At 32.2% G+C, this 24833-nt stretch overlaps 1 protein-coding gene across 1 annotated transcript; it reads right to left on the bottom strand.

Annotated features, from left to right (window-relative positions):
• Positions 1-4504: 4504 nt before the first annotated feature.
• LOC107919592 (transcription factor MYB106) lies at positions 4505-5829 on the bottom strand. The gene is made up of 3 exons (XM_016849026.2): positions 5597-5829; positions 5359-5488; positions 4505-5298 (listed from the first exon to the last, which is right to left on the bottom strand). The coding sequence occupies exons 1-3, from the start codon at positions 5727-5729 to the stop codon at positions 4563-4565; spliced, it is 999 nt and encodes a 332-aa protein (XP_016704515.1). The 5' UTR covers positions 5730-5829; the 3' UTR covers positions 4505-4562.
• Positions 5830-24833: the final 19004 nt, after the last annotated feature.

Here is a 24833-nt window from a genome sequence, read left to right as displayed (position 1 = left end):
GAAGAAAAGATTGGAAAGCTTCCCCTGTTGGCATTTCTTCTATAAATTAACAAACAAATATATGACATCCCCGTTTTCAATCAAAACTAATGAAAAGTATCATCAAATACATGGGTGTTGAATATTTGAAGTGCATTATACTTCAAAAATATCCATTAACGAAAATTTATGACATGTTTTTAAAACATATGCTACCATCAGGTATAAAAGATGCTGAAATTGGGGCTTTAGTTAGAATTGCTAATTTGGCTAATAGAAAGGTTGGGACAAGTAGATTGCTGAAATGGTTCTACCAAAAAAGCTTGTTATCATTTCATTTGGTGATTTTTCATTTTCAACCTCAAAAGGTGATACATCAAAGTTTGTTGATATGTTATTTTTCATGTTTAATACCATGGTTATGGTTTTGGTTGTTTTTGGTTTATTCATTGGATTGGTTATGTTATTCTGATTATATGAACTAATATTGTTATTAATGATTTAAAATTTAAATGGAATATGACCATGGTTGTTTGTTCTTACCCATTATTACTAATTTTATCTTCATGTGTTCATTTAAGAAGGTTGACATCTTTTTCACGTGTTTTCTTCAATAATACTTCAATTTGTTAAAAAAAGATGAGTGAAAATCTAATAACTTTTGTAATGTTGCTCTTAATCATAAAAATATTGTCACTAACAGGTAAGCCCTAAAGCTTTTGTTCCAAAACATCCAAATAATTAATGCTTCAAACAAAACCTTTGTTGAATATCTAATAATTTATTAAATCTCAAACAATAAAATATAAACATGAAGAATCACAAATCACTAACAAATTTTATTAGAAATCTTTGCACCAATAATAACACCTTCAATAAAAACATACATCAAATTAGTAGAAATTTCCTTTTCATCTTCAGAAGGTTTGAGAGAGTTTACAACATTTGCACAACATCATTCACAATGAAAGAGATTGTGTAAAGAGTACGAAGGAACAACATCACTTTAGCTTTGGTCTTTGTCGCAAGTCGTGTTTTCAAACCTCTTAATGCTTCTAGTACATCACTGTAAAATAAGAATGGCTTGTACAAATTTCTCTTAACTCTAATAACCACAATAACACACTCCTACGATGAGCTATAGATGCTAAATTAATTTTCATGAAAGACAAAATAAAACTTTTCATCTTATTCTTGTGTTGGTTCATTCTTCAATATCTCTAGGTGGTGATGCACTTAGTTTTTTGGTAAAAAAAATAGATGAGGGTAAGGATAATCAATGAGAAAACTTTAAATATTTTATTGGAAAAATCCAATATGGTTGGGTTTCTCAAAAGAAAGAAAATATTAACCATTAGAAAAGGAGGCACAATATATTTTTTGGTAATAGAAACACAATAAATGTATTTTTAGATGAGATAGTATGTTTGGTTCACTAAAATGGAATAAAGTTGTAATATAACAACAATTATGTGAGAATTTTAGGTTTGTTTTGGATCGAGCCCAAGCTCTCAAGCTTATAACATAATGCTCTTGCCACTTGGCTAAGAGGCTGTTGCCTACTAATATGTGAGAATTAAATAGAGCTATAATAGAATGAAATGTGTATAATATTACTTTGGTTGGGTGGAATGAGATGGATGTTGTAATAGTATTTTTGTATTTGATTTAGCGGAATAAGTGTTGTAATAGTATAAGAAAAAAATGCTTAAATGAAAACTACACTCTTTTAACTTTTCTTGAAAGATGTAAAAAAAAAAAGAATGTTCAAATGATCAATATACCCTTTAATAATATTTTATACAAATATAAAAAATAAAATGTAAAAATTAATCAAATGAACCAAAATTTTCATAAATTTATTATGTTGAAAAAATATGAGAACAAATATAAATGAATATTTTTAGTTTTTTTAAAAATACTTTTTAAGTAATAATTTGTGAACCAATTTTTAACGGTTTTAAAATTTCAAATTTTAATGTAGATAACTCTTAGTTTTATTTTCAAATTATAATTTCTTTATATATATAAGACTATCATGTAGGATTCCATGGATGGTGTTATTAGAAATTTGATTGTGTAATCATGTAATTATTCTTTGAAGTAGTGGCATCTTCATAATACATTCTCATCAAACTCTCTTAATAAAAAGGACCTCTATACGATGGGTAAATCTATGATAATAAATGTACGCACCGTGTAAAATTTGAAAGGTGGGGCTTTAATTGTGAAAGCATAGTTCTACAAATATAAGCATAGAATAAAAAATTCAAAAGGGAAAAAATAGAGATTGAAAAATAAGAGCGAAAGAGACAGGACGAGTGAAATCATTCAAAAAAATAAAAATAAAAGTTTAGAAAAACATACGAAAAGTGTTGTTATAATTGTGAAACCATAGTAATATACATAAGCAATGACTAAATTTTCATTAAAAAAGAAAGAAACTTACATTTCATAAATTACGAGAGAGGGGATGAGTGTTGGTGGCACGGACGATCAATGAATGGGCAAAATGAGAACATCAAGTCAAAAATCTATTCCACCCAGCTCATTCATTCAGAAAGGCACCAGATGGTTATCACAACCATTCCCTGAGTAAACCCTGAATGAGGCCCAAACAATGGTTTGGTAGTGGGTAAGGTTGATACTCGGTTGGTTCATCATAAATCGGTTTAGCTCCATCGGATTCTCGATTTTTCAATATTAATTTTTAATTTTATTGTAACAAAATAATTTTTTTATTATTTTTATATATTTTTTCATAAATTTTTTTAAAAAAATAATTTTAAAAATAAATTTAATTTATTTTTACTGTTTTAAATATAAAATATTTATTTTCACCCCAACTGAATACAGTGGTACTTTTTGAACCCAAGTTGGAATTGTGTATTGAATCTCATGGACAAGCACCTAACCCAAAGCTGTTTTTAGTAATTTTAACTGTAGATGAATGAATAATAAATTATTTTTTCCAAAACTAGTTTGCATCGGAAAAGAAAAAACAAAACTTTGATCTGGTTCTATAGGATGGATTTTTAGTAAATTTAAATACTTTAACTTTTGAGAAAATCCAAGTAAGGAGACCAACATTGATTACCTTAATCCTCTTTTAAAAATTTATTTATCACAAAATGTATATAAAAATTAAAATTTATTAACTTTATTGATGTGGCAACAATTAATTAAATTTTAAAAATTTGAAAGTTAATAGACGTTAATTTTTCTATTTATTTTGAGGTGATTTGATAAACAATACAAGTTTAAGGAGTAAAAGAGACAAAAATTTAAATGAAGGATTAAAATGATTTTTTTTATAAAGTTGGAGGGCCAAATAAATCATAACACCCTTTTAATTTTGTAGTAACTTTAGTTTTATTAGGATTATGATATGTGAGTATTATTCATTCTTTTCTTATTCAATTGATATTTGCTTATTTTCTGTTTTATGGATTCTTAATATTGTTTCAAATAGGATCCCTTGTTCAATATTTAAGATAATAAATAAATAATTAAAACAACTAGATTCCATAACGATCTCTTTGTTCTAATAATTAATAACAAGTTAACATAACTTAACTACATACAGGCAGTTAAGTTGTGTTATGAGAATGACTAATTTAAACTAAATAAACCATATAGCTAAGTTAGTTAGGGTCTAAGTTTTTCTAATTCAAAAGGTTATTGGTAAACTAAATTATAGAAGCGTTTCTTAAAGTTGTTTAATTGGCAAGTTATTCTCATAATAAATTTACAATTTAAGAAAAGATTTGTAATTTGAAATTGTACAAAAAAATGTCACCAAAGAAATTTTTATCCTTCTTATTTCGAATTGATGTTATTTTAATTGTTATTTTCGAAACAATTAAAAACCCACTTTAATTTATTTTCCTCTGATTATTTTAATTTGTTTTACTCAATCTCTGGGATTTGACCATACTCAATCTGATTATTTAGTTTATTATATACTCTGATGAATCCCAGTACTCAACCTGACGTCACACCTCAGGTTTCTTCTTATTTCAAAGTGATGCTATTTTGCATTATGTTTTCTTTTGTTTACAGTTATTTTATTATTTTCTAAACAATTAAAAACCTACTCTAATTGATTAATTTCTTCAGAGTACTTATCCGCACGTACATTATGTTTATTGTTAGGAAATTCAATTCAATGGATTTGACGCCCATCACTCATTAATAATATTGGTTGGATTCAATTTGGATTTTCTTTTTTTTGAAAAAAACTGTATAGTATTATGATTTTAAAAAAGGTTAGGTTGAAATAAAATCATGATTCTTTAACCAAATTATTTTGAAATGAAATTTAAGGGTTTGGGTAAGTTGGATAATATTAAAAAATTTTAAAGCATTTTTTTAGAATTTTAAGTTTATTAAGAATTAAACGCAACATAATTTTCTGAAGATTTGTTAAATATCTTTTGGTTGTTTTAATTATTTTGAGAAAAAAGAGAGATTGACTCTAATTATTATTGAAATTTAAAAGTTCAACATTTTATCAAGAGGCCAAACTAACCCACATGTTTATTGGCTATTCAATCTTCAACATTGCAGCCGTGATTGATCAGTTAACTTACCAAATTAAGGATGTTATTCCAGTAATTCCTATTCTCCTCTAAACTACTACTACTACTACTACTACTACTACCATAGCTTGTTTCGTTCAAGTTTTCAGCTGGCGCCGCCATTGATGAACACTGCTGATGATCCCCAGATTCCCAAACCATCATATCCGAATAATCTTCCATGTTCATGTTCTCTACTGCCCTGTATGAAGAATCTTGACGAAACCATGCACCCATTTCATGCAACTCCATGGAGTTGTCATTGATTAATCCATTAGCCAACGTGTTGGTGTTCTCCACGAAGTTCAACGTTGACGTCGGAGACTGGAGGTTGTCAGTAGTATTATTGAAAGTGAACAATCCGGTCACTAAACCTTGCCAAGCTTTGAGCACATCGAGGCATTGTGGCCTAGTCGCCGGCGGAGTCATGACAGGATTGCTAGTGTGCTGTGGAGCCGAGGAAGAAGAAGAAGAGGAGGAAGAGGAGAAGCGAACGAGTTTCGACTCTCTAACCAGCCTGGCTTCGGCTTCTAACCGAGCACTCTCCCATTGAGCCATATGGCTGAGGGTAGCTGCATCCTTGGGGTTACCGGTTGCGGACCCGAGGGCATTAGTTTTAGGCTTGTGGGTCACGGGATCGATCCCCATCTTGTTCAATCTTTTCTTTAGATGTGTATTCCAGTAGTTCTTAATCTCATTGTCTGTTCTTTTTGGTAAATGAGCAGCGATACCCGACCACCTATATACATATACGGTCAGTGTATATCAATCAAATATAAATTAAGAAAACAAAAATCACCTATTTCCGAGGAGGGCATGGAGTTGAATGATGGTCTGCTCTTCTTGTAAACTGAATTTTCCTCTTTTGATATCAGGTCTTAAGTAGTTAATCCACCTAAGTCTGCAACTCTTGCCACATCTTTGAAGCCCTATATTGTTTTTATTATTATATCAAAAGAAAATGTGAACAGTAAGTAAAATGAGTGATTTGTGATAAAAAATGGGAAAATGAATAATAATATTAATATTATTCTGACCAGCTTTTGCAGGCAAAGCACGCCAGCTTCCATGGCCATGTTGCTCAATGTAAGCCAAGAGCTTTTGATCTTCTTCGGGAGTCCATGGCCCTTTCTTCAACCCCACCTTATCACAGCATGGAGACCGTCCCATTTCGTTGGTAATAATTTAGACAAAAAAACAAACCCTCCTTTTTATTTTTTAGAAACAAGACAATGAAAGAGAGCGTTGAAAGCAAGGGAAAATATTAATATTGGAAAAGATAGTTAAACTTAAAGGTAGAAAATATGAATGCAATATATATAGGGGATACTGGATGGTGTAATAAATATGGTAAAGTCTAATTGATCATTATAGCCCTTCATTACAAATCAATTGATTGGATTATATTAATTATGGAAATTTTGGTTTAACATCTGCATATTAATTAAAGTGATTATAAGCAAACAATAAAAGATCAAATTTTAAACCCTACTGCTATCCTCCCTTGTCATATGTAGCAAAGAAACTTTATTCTTTTAGCTTAGTATGACATTCTTCTATTATTGATTGAGTGAACAAGTTGGGTTCAATCTTTTACGGCTTTAAATTAAAAATATATATAGTTAACCACTATTCGACATGATTGATAAAATTAATTTGATTACCATTGGTACATAAATGTCAATGGAACATGTGGATTTCCATTTTTCTTTAAATAAAAATTGCCCCAAGTTAATAGTTTCTATTGTACAAATATTCTTAATGCAATGAACTTAAAATATCCCCAATGATGTATCGGACACTATTTAACAAGATATAACTTGTGATGCTTTTTAACAATTGAGTAGATGTAATTTTACTTGTTTTTCACTAAAAAAAGATTGCGTCTTCGTACCATACGTTTTCCAACTATAATTTAAATTTTAGATATCTCGTCAAATATTTTAATTGAATTTTTAAAATATCTTAATTGTATCAATTAAATCCTTTGGTTAGCATTGTAATTATTTGGAGCATTAAATTCTAGCACAAAGACGAGATGGAAAGTATTTAAAATTTGAATTAAATCTTAAACACACATGTATTATTGCATGAACAATTTATATTTAATGTGTTAAAAAGAATGGACAATGCCATTAAATTTAGGAAGACCATTTTTTAAAAAATATGTTATCAATGCAATAGATAAGCATATGTTTAAAATTAGATCCATGTGTTTTAAACATGCTCAAAGTCAAATTTAAGCTAGATTGATGGACGGACATGATTGGAGATGGCACCAAGGGGCAGGCAAGTACCTTACCTCTCACCCCGTATCATCAACCCCAAATGGTAAAATTATAGTTAAATCCCATAAAAATAGTAAAATTGTAAGTTAATATGATGGTAGAATTACATATTGATCCCAAAAATTTATAATTCAATTTTGTCACCTCCTAAAATTTATTCTAGCTTCACCTCTAAACATTATTGATATAATATTGATAATTTGATGACTCAATTAACATATTTTGAAGTTTGAGGATAAATTTCGAATTTGACCTTATGCTTAAAATTTAAACTACATGTTAACGATAAATTCAATTTAACATTTAATATCTAAATTAATGGTTAGGTCGACAAAAAAATATGGTCAAGGGTGGCACTAGGGTGCAAGTAGGGCCTTGCTCGCTCCCCTTAGAAAGGTAAAAATTCCGTTAGATCCTTTCAAGAATTGTAAAATTGTAAGTTAATATGATGGTAAAGTTTTACCCCTAATTTATAATTCAATTATTGTACCTGTTAATTTTTTTTCTAGCTTCACCCCTAGATATAATTGATACAACATTGATATTTTGATGACTTAATTAAAAATTTTAAAATTTGAAAACCAATTTAAAATTTGATCATAATTGAGAAACGTACTATGCAAATAACCCTAAAAATTAATCCGGTAATATTAATCATGATATGAAAAAAAAGAAAAGAAAAGTACCTAGAAATAACATAAGGTGAAGAACAAAATGAAAGTTATATACTTTTTTTTTTTTTGAAACGATGGATGCTATATATGTATGAAAATTTATTAAAAATATGAAATACATCAAACACAATTATGACAAAATTCAAATAAGATAAAGATACACTATAGGGATGGCACTAAGTTGAATATAAGCAATTCCTGTAAAACCTAAATACCAATCCACAAATTTGTTTTTAAAATTCAAAGTTAATTATTTTCGGCATTAAATTCAAATATCACTATTCGAATCCAAATTACTTAAATTATCAACAAAATATTTAAATATGTTAAATATTAAAATTAAATCCGTTATTTGCATCAATAAAATAAATTTAGATAATAAATATCTTAATCCATATATGTTATTCAAAAAAGAGAAGCAGACAGGATGTATAAAAGATACCTGTTACACAAATACAATTACATGCGGTATTGTCAACCTTAGCGGACTATAAACTACTGAATACATCCGTAAATTTTGGGCTTGGATGGTTATGAATGTGTTTTGTTTTAATATTATTTCAAAAATAATTATTTAGTTACAAGTAATAGAAATAAGTAAATTAGTTAAGAAATTGTTACAAAAACATTTAAAAAATAAAAAGTTTACATAATTCTTTTAACCCCGCTTTTGAAATTAAAAAACTTGGTATTAAATAATAATCTTTATTTTAAATACCATATGATATATATATAAAACAATTTTATAAAATTGAGTAGATGCTTGGGTTAAAGGCAAGAGGGTGTGGCAGTCATTAACAAAACATACTGACTATGTAACTCTGATAATTGGGGGCATTGGGTTACCCTTCTTAAATGGTCTTAAATTGCCCGCTATACAGTCTCAAATACCAGCTCACACAAACAAATAGATAACAAAAAAATATATAAAAAATTAATTTACAATTATATCATATTATACAATTGATGACAAAGTTCAGTTATGTTTGAACTTATCCATTAATTCTTAAGAAATTTAAGTCTTGCCGACGTTCATGGTTCTTGTTTGTTTGCATCATAGATAGAGGATCGGATGAAGCAAAAATGTTTAAAAGGGAATCGAAATCAATTTAAAAGAATTTTATTTTAAAAAATTTAACATTGAATTATAAAATTCCTAGAAGGATTAAGCTGTTAGACCAAAAGTAGCAAAACTTTGAGAGTGTAATAATCACTGTTCAACTAAATATATTTATTTTGGAGTAAAAATCAAGTGTGGGTTCAAAAGAAATTTATTCGATGTAACGGATGGTATTAATACCCGTTATTTCATGTATGGGTACTCAAATGGATATAAAATCAAATATGTTAGGCAAATGTTAATTAATAGTAATTAAAGGGATATTTAAGACAAATATTTAATGCTTTTTTTTTTGTTAAAGAGAAAAAAGAGTGAAGCTTGTGAGGACTGTTTTAAGCAATTGCTGGTAGGAAAATGAATTAAAAACTGATTTAATTGCAATAATAATTATATCTGTTGAGAATTTGTGATGATCAATAAATCAAGCAAAAAAAAGCACCCACATAACTCATAAACTATTGTATAGGGAAAGATATTTTTCATGATTTCTGTATTTAAAGTCAGTGAATTGAATTCTTGAAATAAAATTGTGGAACTAGATTTCCATGCAATTAATGTCCAAATTACTCTTGGCTTGGGAAATTTTATTTATATTGAATTTTTGGATAGTTAAACGTGATAAAAAAAATCCACGTGGTAATTTTTTGGCTTGGTTGGTTCAGGGCAGCTCTATACTTATTTTTTTTTTGCTAAAACGATATTTATATTAAAAAGAATGAATATTATAATCAGACATTAATTTCCTATTAAATACAAGGGTAAATTACACCCATGGTCAAATCTCAAATTATATTTTAGTCATTTATGTTTGAAACGTTACGTTTTAGTCACTTACATTATTGTGTTGTAACATTTTAGTCACTAAGCCGTTAATTGCCGTTAACGATGTAACAGTAAGCTGACATTATAAGTTAAGTCATCATTTCAAACAAAAATTTTAGGTTAAATTATACAATTGATCCCCATATTTTTTTGTTTTGAGCAATTTAACTTTTTTCTTTTATGTTCTTTAAACTTTCCTTTTTTTTTTTCCATTCTCTTTTGTTTCTCCCTCTATTTTCCTAACTTCTCCATTTTATTTAACATATCAAGAAGTCGAATTGGCAGTGAAGAAAGAAGAAGGAAGTCGAAAGCCATCATTGCCTATAACCAAAACCCATAAACCCATACCATCTGCTAACTATCAAAATCCTCCACCACCACCCGTCATCTTCATTTCATCCACTAACACCTTCACCGTTACCATGACCTCCTTTCAGAAACATCTAAAACAATCCCCAACTTTTGGACTACCCAAGATTGAATCTCCATCACCAACTATTAGATCGGCTCGATTTTTATGTGCTACTCTGTCATCGGCCATAGTCTAATATTTGGCTCTTTGTTATTTTTTAGGGCTTATTAATTGTTCTTTACTTGGATTCTTGACTGATTTGAACGTGGGTTTATTTGGTGATAGGATGATATTTTTGGGTTTGTCATGAATGAGGTGATGGTAGTAGTGAAGGTGTTAGTAGATGAAATGAAGATGATAGGTGGTGGTGGAGGGTTTTGATAGTTAGCAGATGGTATGGGTTTATGGGTTTTGATGGCTTTCGACTTCTTGCTTCTTTCTTTACTATTAATTCGACTTCCTGATATGTTAAAAGAAATAGAGAAGGTAGGAAAACAGAGGGAGAAGCAGAAGAGAATGAGAAATAAAGGAAAAAAAAAGGAAAGTTAAAAGAATATAAAAGAAAAAAATAAATTGCTCAAAACGAAAAAATATGGGGACCAATGGTATAATTAAACCTAATTTTTTTTGTTTGAAATGAAGATTTAATGTGCTATCTCAACTTATCGTTACATTGTTAACTACAATTAACGGCTGAGTGACTAAAATATTACAACACGATAACGTAAGTGACTAAAACGTAACATTTCAAACATAAGTAACTAAAATATAACCTGAGATAAACAAAAATTACCATGGGTGTAATTTACCCTAATTAAAAATAATATATTAAGTTACAAATAATAAATGATTCTAACTAGCTACAATAATTCTCCAGTCTTGATGCACCATTAACATCACACTTTACTTTCCTTTTAAAAAGAATACGTTTCTATTTGCAATACAATAATAGATAATAATTTAAATCATAATTTTTCAAAGAGTAAATTACATAGTTAGTCAATTAACTTTTAGATAATTTTTTTTATTTTGATTACTTTAAAACAATCATTGTAATTCTGTCACTATTAGAAAGCGCTTTCATTTAAGGCACCCAATAATTAAATTTCTAATGACAACTAATTATACATGCCGCATCATGTTGATGCTTTTATTTTGATCACAAAAATAAATTCCCTACAATTTCATCACCCGTATTAATCAAACTTGTTGTTTTACATAAATTGACAATTTTTAGTTTAAAATTTTCATTTCCATTACCAACTCCACTTCATATTACATCAGTGGAGATTAGCCATCCTGATTTCTACACTCAAATCAGTAAACAAAATGCAAATATTAATAAACTTAACCCAAAATTTATATATATTGCAAAATCAAAAAACAAAATACTTAAACAAGGAACACCCACATTATACCTACAATTTTTCCATTATTTCATTACCCAAACAAATAATAAGCAAACCAATAAAGAAAACTTCTAAACCTCAAAATAAACCTACATAATATAATATGATGGGAAAAAATTCTAAGAAACGAAGAACATCCAAACTAAACTTAGAATTTTTTTCACTCCTTTATTATCTAAATGAAGAACAAGCAAATCAATAAACAAAAACCTAAATACATAGATGTTGGATTTTGTTTACTAATGTTTGCATTTTATTTGTTGGTTAAATACATGTTGAAACCAAATTATTCAAACCATGATATTTATCCTAACTCGATTTCATATTTTATTCAGCTCGAAGCAACCATCAAGAATATAATGCAAAGATGTAAATTTACAAAGCAAAAAAGAAAGAAAGAAGTGAATAGAAGATGAACTTTATGATTTTTGTTCATTCAAGAAAATGATCTACCAAAACAAAGACTCAGACTATATATGTATACAACTTTGGAGACTGAGATAACTACTACTAACTAATCTAACCAGTTGGAAATTGTGTAAATAATTCCTTAACAAATACAACAACTCTAGTTAACATGTATAGTTTGATCAACTTTGTTGAACAACACCAATTTCATGTTATTACTAATATTTCCCCAGCTCTATTCCTCTCAAACTTATTACAACAATATAAGCGCAATCAACAAAAGAGACAGCACGTAGCTTCTTGCATAGCATTGTAAGGAAGGCAATTGAAAACGACTTGGTGAGTGCATCAATAGTTTGGGTAGTAACAGGAACAAGATTTACTAGAAGCTAATGATTAAAAACTTGTTTACAAATGAAACAAAAATCAAGATCCACATACTTTTTACTAGCATAAAGAAATAGGTTTGCCACCTATTAGATTTGGTGCCTTAAGTATAGTATATTGATTTGTAAACTTATAATTTTTTTGAATAGTTTGAATAATAAAAAAAATTCATGGATTACATTAATATACATTGTATAATGTCCTAATGTGGGTTTTACATGTAAAGAAAAATAAAAGCAAATATTGGCTCACTGGTTGTTTAATGTTTAAACTAATACTAAGCAGTATTATATGGTCGGATAATACTACGGAAAAACAACTTATATTAGTAGATAAACTTAAACATGTCCTCTAACTTTCCTAACCTGGCCTAGATGCTACAGTCGAATTTTGAAGGCTACACAAGCCACCAGGATGACCTAATAAAGTTACCAGAGTTTTTAAAACAATCTTTTTGAAACATTTGCTTACCTTAGAAGAAAACTTAACGTTTTATCTCATTTTCATTGAAAGATACAACTTTCCAAAAAAATACCCAATGGATTTTAATGTTTACTTCGCAAAAGTTGATTTCCAATTTATTTACTATTCAATATTCATTTATAATATTGTATGCAAAAGTGATAATTGACAGAATTTTGATTAAAAACAAGATCTCATGCACCATAAATTCAGTTTCCAAGTTTCAAATGTCTAAACAACTATAATGCCATGCAAGCCAAAATTAGCCCAAAGTTTAAGTCTCATGCCACAATTCATGTAAAATAATAGAATTCTCAAATAAGATATATTATAAATATAATGTCTAAAATACTTTTGTTCGAAAAACTATCCGAGACAAGCCCTCCGAATGCCAAGCCCATATCCTAGTCTTGTGGGTTATTTGTAAAGAAGGTACCTAAGGGGGTGAGCTTAAGAAGCTCAGTATGAGTATAAAAAAAGAAAAATCAGTGCAAAACAGTAGACAAGACATACAAAACAATATTTTTTAGAACAATCGCAATCGTATAGCAATAAAAATTTGACAGTTTATTTGAGCATGCTTATGAATGTCAATGCAGTTCAAGTATATTGGAAAAAGTTCCTACCTATCATCTGCTACACACCATAGTAAGAATTCCCCAAAAACTCATCCATCCCTACACACCACACTGTGGATAAACCACCAATAGTTGCAGATTAATTGCCAATAAAATAGTGGGTAAACCACAACAAATTTCAGATAAAAAGATTGCAGATAAAGTGCCAATAAGTTATGGAGAAAACACCAGTGTTTGCAGATTTAGAACTGCCAATACTTCCTCATTTCATATCATCCCAATCTCCATGTTATGCAATATGGCATGCTAGTAATAATACAATATAGAAACATTAGCCATGTTTATCATGTAATAAGTTTAACGGTAGCAGTAGGCATGCTTAACATGAAATCCATAATATAAAAGTAATGACAACAATAATAGATCATCGAGTATACCGTAATAGTAGGCGTGTATCATTCATATATCATACATATAATAATAACAATTGAGTGTACAAAAACTCTAAAAAAATAATTTGGGGACTATACAAGGATTAAACTAAACATATCACAAATTTCTGGGCAAAATTATAAAATAGGGGTCACACATATGGTTAAGCCATGTGACAGGCTAATGTCGTGTGGAAGGAGTACACGATCGTGTACCAGTCTAATGTCATGTGTGCGATGTGCAAATTTCCAACAATAAGGACACTACTGTGTGGCTAGCTGTGTAATAGGCTGTGGCCGTGTGGTCCACCAGTGTGGCTCACATGTTCGAGTGAGAGACAATGTGACCCTAAAACTACACATGGTTTGCCACTGATTCACTTGGTAAAGAACACAACTTTCACCACGAGTCCAATCGAACCCATCACGATTAATTTTGATGCAATTCACCAAAATTAGATCCTTCAACAAAAAATACACACAAATTAATAGTTGATATCAAAGATCTTGGCAAGATCCAAAAAAGATTGATTAATCAAATCGAAAGATTAATGTCGTGTATTTGTACAATGAAAATACGAAATCTAACATTGAAATGGATTGTAGTTACCAATCCTTCTAGAAAGATAATGGAAGCTATTGACAACACATCTAAACACCAACAGAATTCAAATGTTTAAGGTATGGCTCAAACAAAAAAGAAAGAAAGTTGACAATTTAAAGATGGTGGAGGATGTGGCGGTGTGGTGGTGGAGCAATTAAAGGGAAAATAAAAAAATCTTAAGAGAAGTAAAGGAAGAGGGACGACACAAAACAATTAGGGAGGGAAGAGGGCTGATTAACAAATAAATATGTTATATACCTAGGTTTAATACAGGGGCCGACAATTTAGGTTTAAACAAGGATTGCCAAAAATTAATAAAAAAGAGAGAAGTGGCTTCAACTTGGGACTCTAAGGTGGATTCACTACCACAAAACCATTAGATTAGTAATTCATTTTTGCTTAATACAAACACTTAACCGATAGTTTATTGGGGTGTGACAACTCTCCTCTTCTTAAAATTTACCTGATCCGAATAGATGAGGGTACCATTGATGAATTGTTTCTTTCGGTTCCCACGTGGCCTCCTCAATTCCATGGTTTCGTCATCGAACTTTACCCAATGAAATACGTTTCCTTTTTAGGACTTTTACCTCATGATCTAGGATTTGTACAGGCTCTTCCTCAACAAAATTTTTTTTTCTTACCTCAATCTCCCCGATCGGAACAATTTGAGAAAGGTCTGATTAGTACATTCTCAACATGGAAACATGGAATATGTCATAGATAGAGTATAGTTCAGGAGGTAGTTCTAACTGATACTCAACTGAACCAAGTTTTTTAAGAATTTGGTAGGGTCTAATGAACCTAGGGCTCAATTTGCCATTATGTCCAAACCTCAAAAATTTCCTCCATGGTGACACTTGCAAAAAAACATAATCTCTGACATTGTACTCGATGTCCTTTCTTTTTCAAATCCACATACGACTTCTACCAATCCAAAGCCACTTACAATCTATCTTGAATCAATTTGATTTTCCCCTCAAACTCCTGTACTAGATCAGATCCCAAAATTTCCTTTCATTCAGCTCAGTCCAACATAGTGGTGTCCGACAATTACGACTGTACAAAGCCTCATAAAGTGCCATCAATATACTCGATTTAAGATTGTTATTGTATGCAAATTCAACCAAAGGTAAGTGCTCTTCCCAATTACCTAGGAAGTCAATAATGTAACCCTTTAACATATCTTTCAAGATTTGAATAACCTACTCGGATTGTCCATCAATCTGTGGATGGAAGGTCGTACTAAAGTCAAACGAGTACCCAGTGCCTCATACAAGTTTTTCCAAAACCAAAATGTAAAACGAGGATCTCGATTGGAAATAATTGATACTGGTACCCCATGTAGTCTCACAATCTCTGAAATTTTAACTTAGCCAGTTTCTGCAACGAGTACTCCGTGCAAACAGGTAAGAAATGGCTTGCCTTAGTCAACCTGTCCACTATTACCCAAATCAAATCTTTCTTAGTAGGTATTAAAGGTAACCCACTAGCAAAGTCCATGGTCACTCGCTCTCGCTTCCACTAGGGAATCTTAACCGACTACAACAACCTAGAAGAAAACTGGTGTTCCACTTTCACTTGCTAACAAATCAAACACGTTGCTCACATTTCAGACCAGGCCACCAATACAATTCCCCTAAATCTCAATACATCTTATTCCCTTCAAGATCCATAGCATAAGGGCTACTACGCACTTCATGAAGAATGGATTATCTTAGACCCTTATCATTTGGCACATAATACCTCCCTCGAAAACACAGAATACCATCGACACTGAACCCAAAATCCTCAGTTTTACTATCCTCAATCTGCTTAATCCGTGGAAATAAGGATACATCTAATGGCTATTTATCCTGAATTTCACTGACCAATGTGGGCTTCATGTGCCACTCTTCCAGTAAACCTCCATCTTCCACTAGACTCAACTTAGCAAACGTCGCTTTTAGGTAAGTTATCTGCCTCATAATCAGAGCCTATGCCACTATGTTAGCTTTTTCAGGGTGGTACTCGATCACATAGTCATAGTTTTTTAGTAATTCAATCCATATTCATTACATTAAGTTCAACTCTTTTTGGGTGATAAGATATTTAAGACTCTTGTGATCCGTGTAGATATAACACTTATCACCATCCAGTTAGTGCCTTCATATTTTTAATGCAAAGACCACAATTGCCAACTCCAAACCGTGAGTTGGATAGCTACACTCTTTCGGTTTCAACTGCCTCAATGCATAGGTAACTACTTTTTCATCTTGCATCAACACACATACGAGGCTAGTGCGAGATGCATCACTATACACTACATACTTCTTTCCCGACTTGGGGTGAATCAGCACCAGGGTTGAGTCAACATACAATTTAGCTTTTCAAAGCTATCTTGCTGGTCATCCATCCATTTAAAAGAAGCTTTCTTCCTTAACAACTTAGTTAAAGGAGTAGCAATCAAAGAAAACCCTTTAACAAACCTTTGATAATACTCGACAGAACCAAGGAAGCTTCAGATGTCAAAAACACTTTTAGGCTACTTCCATTCTAGAATAGCCTATCTTCTTCGGATCCATTCAAATACCCTTAGCAGATAACATATGACCCAGAAACATTACTGACTTAAGAAAAAACTCACATTTACTCAGTTTTACATAGAACTTTTTTTCTTAGAGGGTCTACAAAACCACCCCAATATGTTCATCATGTTCAATTTCAACTATGGAGTGAACTAGGACATTGTCGATAAATACAATGACGAATTGATCAAGAAATGGTTGGAATACTCGATTCATCAGATAATGTGACTGGAGCATTGGTTAGACCAAAAAAAAAAACAAAGAACTCGTAATAACCATATTGAGTCCTGAATGTAGTCTTAGGCACATCTGACTCCTTCAGCTTTAATTGAAAGTACCCAAATCTCAAATAAATTTTAGAGAACACCGTTGCACCTCAGAACTGATCAAACAAGTTATTGATTCTTAGCACTGGATACTTATTCTTAACAGTAAGCATATTTAACAGTCGATAGTCAATGTACAACCTTAGGAAGGCATCTTTCTTCTTAACAAATAGGACAGGAGCTCCTCAAGGAGAAACACTAGATCTAAGAAAACCTCGATATAGAAACTCCTAAAGTTGAACTTTTAACTCTTTAAGTTCCTTAGGTGCTATGCAGTAGAGAGAAATAGACACCAGAGTAGTTCCAAATAAAAACTCAATTCTGAATTCAACCTCACAATCTGGAGTTAACCCTGACAGTTCCTTAGGAAAAACATTTGAAAAATCCCTAACTGTTTGGATAATATACTATCCATAGTAGAACTACTTACAATAACATCCAACAAATCAACTAAGTAGGTCTTACATCCTTTATGATCCAATTTCTCTACTACCATAGTGAAGATCACATTAGACAAATAATTTTGTCATTCATCAACCATGATGATTTCATTACCCTCAACCATTTTCAAAGTGACTCTTTTAGTGGCACAATCTAAACTAACTTGATTTTTAACCAACCAATCCATTCCAAAAATAAGTCAAACTGACCGAAAGATAATTCTAGTAGATTAGTCAAAAACACTACACTCAGAACCTCAACAGACATCTTTTTATAGATTTTGCTTACAACAACAAATTGTCCCAAATGACTGATTATGATAACATCTTTAGTAGTTTTCTCTACCCAAACGCCCAATTTATTAGTCATATTATAAGCAACATATGAATGGGTAAATCCTATATCAATCAAGGCAAAATACAGAACATAATGGATGGTAAAAGTACTTACTATGATGTCGAACGCGTCTCTGTCCTCACGGTCCATAGCAACATATATAAGAGCTTGCTACCTAGCTTCAGTTTTGTTCGCACCTTAACCGGGTACTCACTAACTCTGGTTACCAATTGCAATAGTATTTACGACCCTATTCTGACATCAACCCCTCAGAGGTAACTGACCTATTCTCTAATTTTAGGTCTGATTCTAAGTCAGAGCTTACATCTGGTTGACCTAATATGGAAAATATTTTATTCTATGCCCTATAGACCTAGATATCAAACAAGCAGCCAACCTCTTCCAACATTCGCTCGAATGACGCTTATCATAAGACGTATAATTCGGAGTCCTACCCCTGGAACTAGCTACAACAACCCTCTACTGCGGTTTGCCCTCTCTAGCACGTTTTATAGGACAATAATTTGAACAAGTATGACTAGAATCTCTTTTAATTAGGATGTTATTTTTATGTTGTTTTCCTGTTCCAAACGTTTAATTTCTTACACAATCTTAGTTTTCTCCATTAGAGTTTCAAATACCTTTCCTCGTGTGGAGTAACTTGAATCTTAAGGTCATAACGCAGTCTATCCTCAAACCTCACACATTTATCCTACTCAGTTGCAACCATACCCTAAACATATTGACTAAGCCTAAAAAAATTGACCTCATATTCAACCATTGTCATATCCCCTGTTTTAAAATGATGAACTAGAGTCTATGGACCTTAACATAACTCGTGCCCACATACTTTTTCTGAAAAGCCTCCAAAGTCAATTGTTCAGCCTTTGCACTTCTTACCACAGTCTACCACTAACAATAGGCTTCATCCTTTAGCAAGGACATGGTACCTTTTAATTTCTATTCTGAAATACATTCCATATCCTCCAAAATCCTCTCAGTGGTCTTCATCCAGTACTCTGCCACTGTAGGGGTCTCTAAATAATTCAACCCTATTAAACCAAAGTCTCTCAGTAACAGATCCACTATTTGCAGATCCAGTTTGGGTTCCAGCAATACTCTGAAGAACCCTTAACATCGCTTGGGATATTGCATTATCATCATTATCATAACCTCCACCACCAATGGCAAATGAATCCTATATATAATCTACAATAGGAATTAGGGTTTCATCCTAAGTGGTAGGCGATTGAATAAGAGCGACTCTATGTGGCCTACCTTTACACCTTTTCCCTCGAGTACTCATAATGAATTTCTGGAAGTCTAGAATTTAGAGTATATCTGCAGTTCAAGAGAATAATAACTAGTTAAAAGTCTTTTTGTCTAAAGTTATTCTACAATTTTAGTTATAGTCTATAGTCTACGGGTTATCTATAGTTTTAGAAGTAATAGTAACTAAATTAGGAACGATATCGATGTCTCATATTCAATTTTTCTTAAGAAAAATCATTTTCCAAAAGTTTGTGGCATTATTTTCCCCAATATACCCCTTTTTAAGACATACATGTAGACTTATTTAAAAATTCACAGTTCAAGTTTTGAACATGACTTTGATACCACAAAATGTAATCTCTCTAACCCAACTTAGATGCTACGTCGTTACATAGGTCCTGGTGTGTCGCGACATCGACTCTGTGATGAGAATAAAACACAAAGTAGGGTGTTTTGGTCTGTACAATCGAACTTGAAAGCTCGGGAACGTCAACTACCCTAGGTCTAAGGATGATGACTACCTGAAGGCTATAAATAGACCTCTCTAGCATACATTAGAAACACCATTCCATTAGCTTAGACTTTCTCTTTAGATTTAATTTTGTTTTCTTAAGTTTTCAGAGTTTCATTTCTTTTGCTCTTTATTTTATTTCAAGAGGTCTGAGTTGTAAAAGAGATCGATTCTTAAGGATTCATATTCATTATCAATATTAATTAGTCTTTTCTTAAACTCTCTACTATTCATTGATTATGATTAATTGTTATATCTACTCCATGTTGTTTATGAAAACCATGAGGAACTAATCCCTTCTATGCGGGATTAGTGAGTGGAAGCATGATCTTTTAATTGTTTTGTAGGGTAATTCAACAGATCAACTGTTTGGGAAAGGGAGAACGCGAAACAAACCTTAGGCTTGACAAACTCGGGAAGTCATCAAGGTGGGAATTAAGCAAAAATTGGTATTACCCATTAGTGAGCACCTTGACCCTAAACCAGTCTAGACTATGAGGTCGAAAGATAAGTAATTCTTGCTGACTCATTATATTGGTAGAAGGCCGGAAGATTCTGCTAAGGTAGCGACTAGTTGATTGATGAAGAACCCAAGATGACAGTTGATTGAGATTGCTAAAGTATTAAAAATTTTTTGTTTTTCATTTTATTTTACTATTTTACAAATTCTAAACATGTTTCTTATTTTACTTTCGTACTATAACTGACTTAAAGTATTAATTAGATATTTAATTGTTTAGGTTAAGATTGATTTAGTACTTGCCTCCATTGGGTATGATCCTCGAAGTACTCACCTACTTTGTTGTAAAATCTATATTACAACTTGACCTGTATACTTGTGAAAACCACCTCATAACTCTCTATTTTATTACAGTAGTCATACTTTGGACGTTAGTACATCCAGAGGTGATCAATAATCGATTGAATTATGATTAAAAACCATATGTCATGAATCATAAATTTAGTTTCCAAGTTTCAAATGTCTAAACAATTATAATGGCATGCCAGCCAAAATTAACCCAAAGTTTAAGTTTCATGCCACAGTTCCTATAAAATAATAGAAATTATAAATATTATGTCTAAAATACTTTTGTTGGAAAGACTAATTGAGACAAGCCCTCTTAATGCCGAGTTCATGTCTTAACTTATGGGTTATCTATAAAGAAGGTAATTAAAATGGTAAGAATAAGAAGCTTAGTGTGAGACTAAACACAATAAAAATCAGTGCAAAATAGTAGACATAGCATACAAAACAACAATTCTCATAATAATCACAATCGTATAACAATACAAAATTTGATAGTTTATTTTAGCATGCTTATAAATGTTAATGCAGTTCAAGTATATAGGAAAAAGTTTCTACCCATCATCCGCTACACATCATAGTAAGAGTTCCCTTAGAACTGATTCATCCGTACACACCGTATTGTGGATAAACTACCAATAATTACAGATAAACCCCCACTTTTATTTTAATTTTGGCATAAACATCTTGTTTAACCCCCTTTTGCCCCCTACACTTTTTCCATAAAAGGGAAATTCTTTCCTCCCTTATCTTCCTCCTCATTCATTTCTTATCCTCCTTTACACTCCCATTGTTCTTCCCCTTGTTTTACTCTTTGGCATATTTTCCTTCCCATTTCCATATGAATCATCCCTAACACCTAAAGAAAACAATTCTTTTGTCCTATTTTTGCCATATTAATCACCACACTACTGCCATCACCACCTCTCGATTTTTTTCTCCTATTTTCTTTTCTTTGGTCAAATTTAAACTCTTATCACTCTTTTTCCTTTTTCTATTTCTATTTTATTTCTATTCATTTATATTAATATACCCACATTTATTTAGTTTGATTTTCCAAAATTCTCTGATTAAATCTTAAGTCTTCTAACATAGCCATTTTAAAGTAAGTAAAGATTGAAATAGTCTAATTTTGATTTTTTTTTATTTTGGAAGGGCCAAATCTAACATGTTGTGTGTTCATATTGTTTTCTTCAAAGGTTACTATATGGAGCGCTTAAAATTAATTTAATACAAGAGAAACCTTTTTGATACCATTCGAAAGAACAATTGAGTAAATAGTCCTTTGTTGAGTGTTTTTATGTATATCCTTCAAAATGGTTAAATTCTCTATTTATATGATACAATTACTGTTCATGAATGTGACATCGTAGGTAGTTCCCCATGCATACCAACACTTACCTTACTCTAGGATTAACATGTGTTTTCTCTGTGTGGGTTCACCTATATGGTGGTGCGAACCCACTTTGTGCGAGCTCATGAAAGGATGCCAGCACCTTACGTGCGAACTTAAGGTGTGAACCAAGTAAGCTATGGGTTGAGACCTAATTAGGTAACCAGGTAGTGGGTTGGTAATGGCGAGTACCATAACAATTTGTCCTCTAACTAGTTTAAAGAAAAGTTACAAAGTGACTCTTCTAAGAACTTGGCTTCGTAAGGTGAGAGGTTACTGAGAGAGAAACTTATCACATATGTTATTCACTTTAGATTTTCATATACACTTCATAACATGTTGAGGAGAGGTACAACTGTACACAGTTGATTGTGCCTTCATTCTCATAAACACAAATCGTTAAAGTGTAAACTTCTTTTAAAATGAGGTTATCTTAACCCTAAAAATCAAATTGTTTGAACTTGAAATTTTTGAGAAGGAGCTGTTGTTGAGGAGGATAATCATGTTTTAGAGATAATCTTCTTAATATTTTCAAATTGTTTTTGCTGTTTTTTTGGGTTTATTCGGGTACAATGGTTAGGGCGAGAAGAGGTGGTTGTATTATTCAAGGTAATCGTGGTGGTTCAGGGAGTGAGCCTTCACATTACTATGAAGTAAAGGCTCTCGTGGGGGCGAAAGCCTATTTGTGCACCACTAAGATGGAAGTGATGAACCGTCACATGGCCGCTCAGGGAATTCAAATACTTAACTTTTCTTATGAGTTCTCGATTGCTAAAGGGCCAAGGCGATTGGGTGACACCACCGATGGAAGTTTTTTGCTTCCCTTACATGTACTAGAAGTAGATTTTCATCTTCCACTCTACACCTTTTTCTACAATCAGCTTGACGAGTATGAGATAGTTTTGGGCACCTATTTGGCTTCTCATGATGGGTCGTAATGGCCTATTTCATTGAATGTGGCTGAAGAGAAGAGGCACCATTAATTTCTATTTTCTAGAATCTATACCAATTGAAGGCCTGTAATTGAGAGGACTTGTTAGGTCTATTTTACTTTACTCCTTGAGATGGACTGGAATAGATTATTTCTAATTGGTCTTCGAACCTTCGATTAAATTACTGTAAATATATTCGGGGTAAAGAATAAATTAGGATTTGGTTTTAACTTTCCCATTGAATGCTCCACACCTAGCGAGAGTGTATGCTTCCGAAGATAAGATATTATCAGAGGTAGGGTGGACTCAATTTTATTGGCTTTGTCGAGGTCGTTTATTGAAGCTGGAGGATGTGCTAACTGTCTTAAATGTATTTCACTATTGTCTCGCAGATGGGAGCCCTAATGGATGAAGGTAAGTTGATGATGACAATGGTGCGGACACCGTTTCAATTTTGCCTGCTCAGTTCACGTGGCCACATGGAGCCACTAATGAGTTATGACTTATTTTGTTAAAGAAAAAGGAGGAGCTTGATAATTAATTTTATACTTTTTGTAAATTAAAGCCTTGTCAGTGGTACTCTAAACCTTCAGGGGATAAAAAAGGTAGTACAAACCCCTTTATGATTACTGTTGGTATTGATAATAGACTTATAGGTAATGCAAGCACAACTCTTGTTGTTGAAGAGAGTTCAAGAGAATCAATAAGTGTATCTAGGGAGATCGACAAACACATGGACATTTGATCTTTTATGCAATATGTGCGAGGAGATCCCTTTGGTACTTTTGCTGGGGAAGGAAGTACAAGTAGTTGAAAGAAAAAAAGGCTATTACTGAAGCTACCAATATTATTCTAAGCAATGAAGATGAGAATAGCCCAGTAAGAGAACTTGATCAAAAGAAAGGGAAGGATCGACTGCAACATTTAGTGATGTGGCCACTGTTGTTACAATTCTTGCTGTGATTCCTTCTCCTCATGGTTCCCCTCCAGGGTCTCCACTTCCACCAAGATCACCTACAGAAGACACATTTGGTGTGAGTGTTCAACATAACCCTCTTGGAGGTTTAATGAAATTTATATCTACTAGTGGTGAGACACAGACATTTCTGTGATGTGAATACCTAAGTATACAGAAATTTCCTTATTGGCCTACTGAGGTAAGCATATAGTGGAAAGATTCTATGCCTCAAGAAGCAAAGGAGCATGTTTGTCCTTCTGCGTCACCCAGCTCCGTGAAAAAACCATCGTTGAAGGAATTGAGATTATCTCTTCGGGTGCACTTGGTTGAAGTTGGTATGGTAAGTGTGAGGACCATTTAGGGTATTCGAGAAGAGGAGGTAAAGGGAATGGAAACTCAAAATACTCACCAATCCACGATGAGGGCATTGGAAAAGGCTTGCGAACTACACAAGCAATTTGGTGAAGAAAATAGAAAACTGGTGGAACAAAATAAGAGGTTACAAGATTTCCTCACTCTCACTAAAAAATATATTTAAAAATTTCATGGAGGGATTGCAGGTGATTGAGCTTGTAAAACTATTTTGGAGGAGACCATGAAAATCATGGATGAGTGGCATAAACTTGCCATGACTAATTTGTTGAAAAGTCATGAAAAATCTTTGGAAAAGTATAAAGCTGATACTATTCAAAGCTTTCAGGATTATTTTCTAGATTTGAAATCTAACTTCCTACTACATGCTCAAGTGGTTGGCAGTCCCTTTAATGCTCGTAGGGTAAACTTTGATGCTATCAGTCACCTCACGGGTGCTCAGCTAGACTTTGATATTCACTTCCCCTTTGGAGCTACTTGGGAGGAATTTGTGGAAGAGTGGAAGAATTCTAATAAGCTATATTTTGCTAATACTTCTACTGATTCCAGTGTAGCTCCCACTACTAGGTGTGATGGGGATGCTAATGAAGGGATAAAGGAAGGAGAAGATGAAGAGCTCATTGACCCCTAGGATACTAGGGCTAACTCATGACTTCCTTGTATTCATTCTATTTGCTATTTTTATTTTGAAATGGAAAGAAGTATCTTTGCCTTTTGTTCAAACCTTGTAGTATTTGATCGTGTTTTTGTTTGAGCAAACTAAATAACTGAGTGGTCATTGTAAATAACTTAAACAAATATAGTTTAAATGGTGATTAGTAGCCAT

Source organism: Gossypium hirsutum, chromosome D13 (genome assembly GCF_007990345.1).
Source record: "Gossypium hirsutum isolate 1008001.06 chromosome D13, Gossypium_hirsutum_v2.1, whole genome shotgun sequence".
Lineage (NCBI taxonomy): Eukaryota > Viridiplantae > Streptophyta > Magnoliopsida > Malvales > Malvaceae > Gossypium > Gossypium hirsutum.
Note: the sequence above shows the minus strand (reverse complement) of the source record. Positions and strands in the feature narration are given on the sequence as shown.

Bases quoted from the DNA above. Each gene is read 5' to 3' on its own strand.
- LOC107919592 (XM_016849026.2), bottom strand. From the start codon at position 5,729: ATGGGACGGTCTCCATGCTGTGATAAGGTGGGGTTGAAGAAAGGGCCA. The intron at 5,489-5,596 runs GTCAGAATAATA...AAAACAATATAG, and splicing joins TGCTTTGCCTGCAAAAGCTG to GGCTTCAAAGATGTGGCAAG. The intron at 5,299-5,358 runs GTGATTTTTGTT...ATATGTATATAG, and splicing joins CATGCCCTCCTCGGAAATAG to GTGGTCGGGTATCGCTGCTC.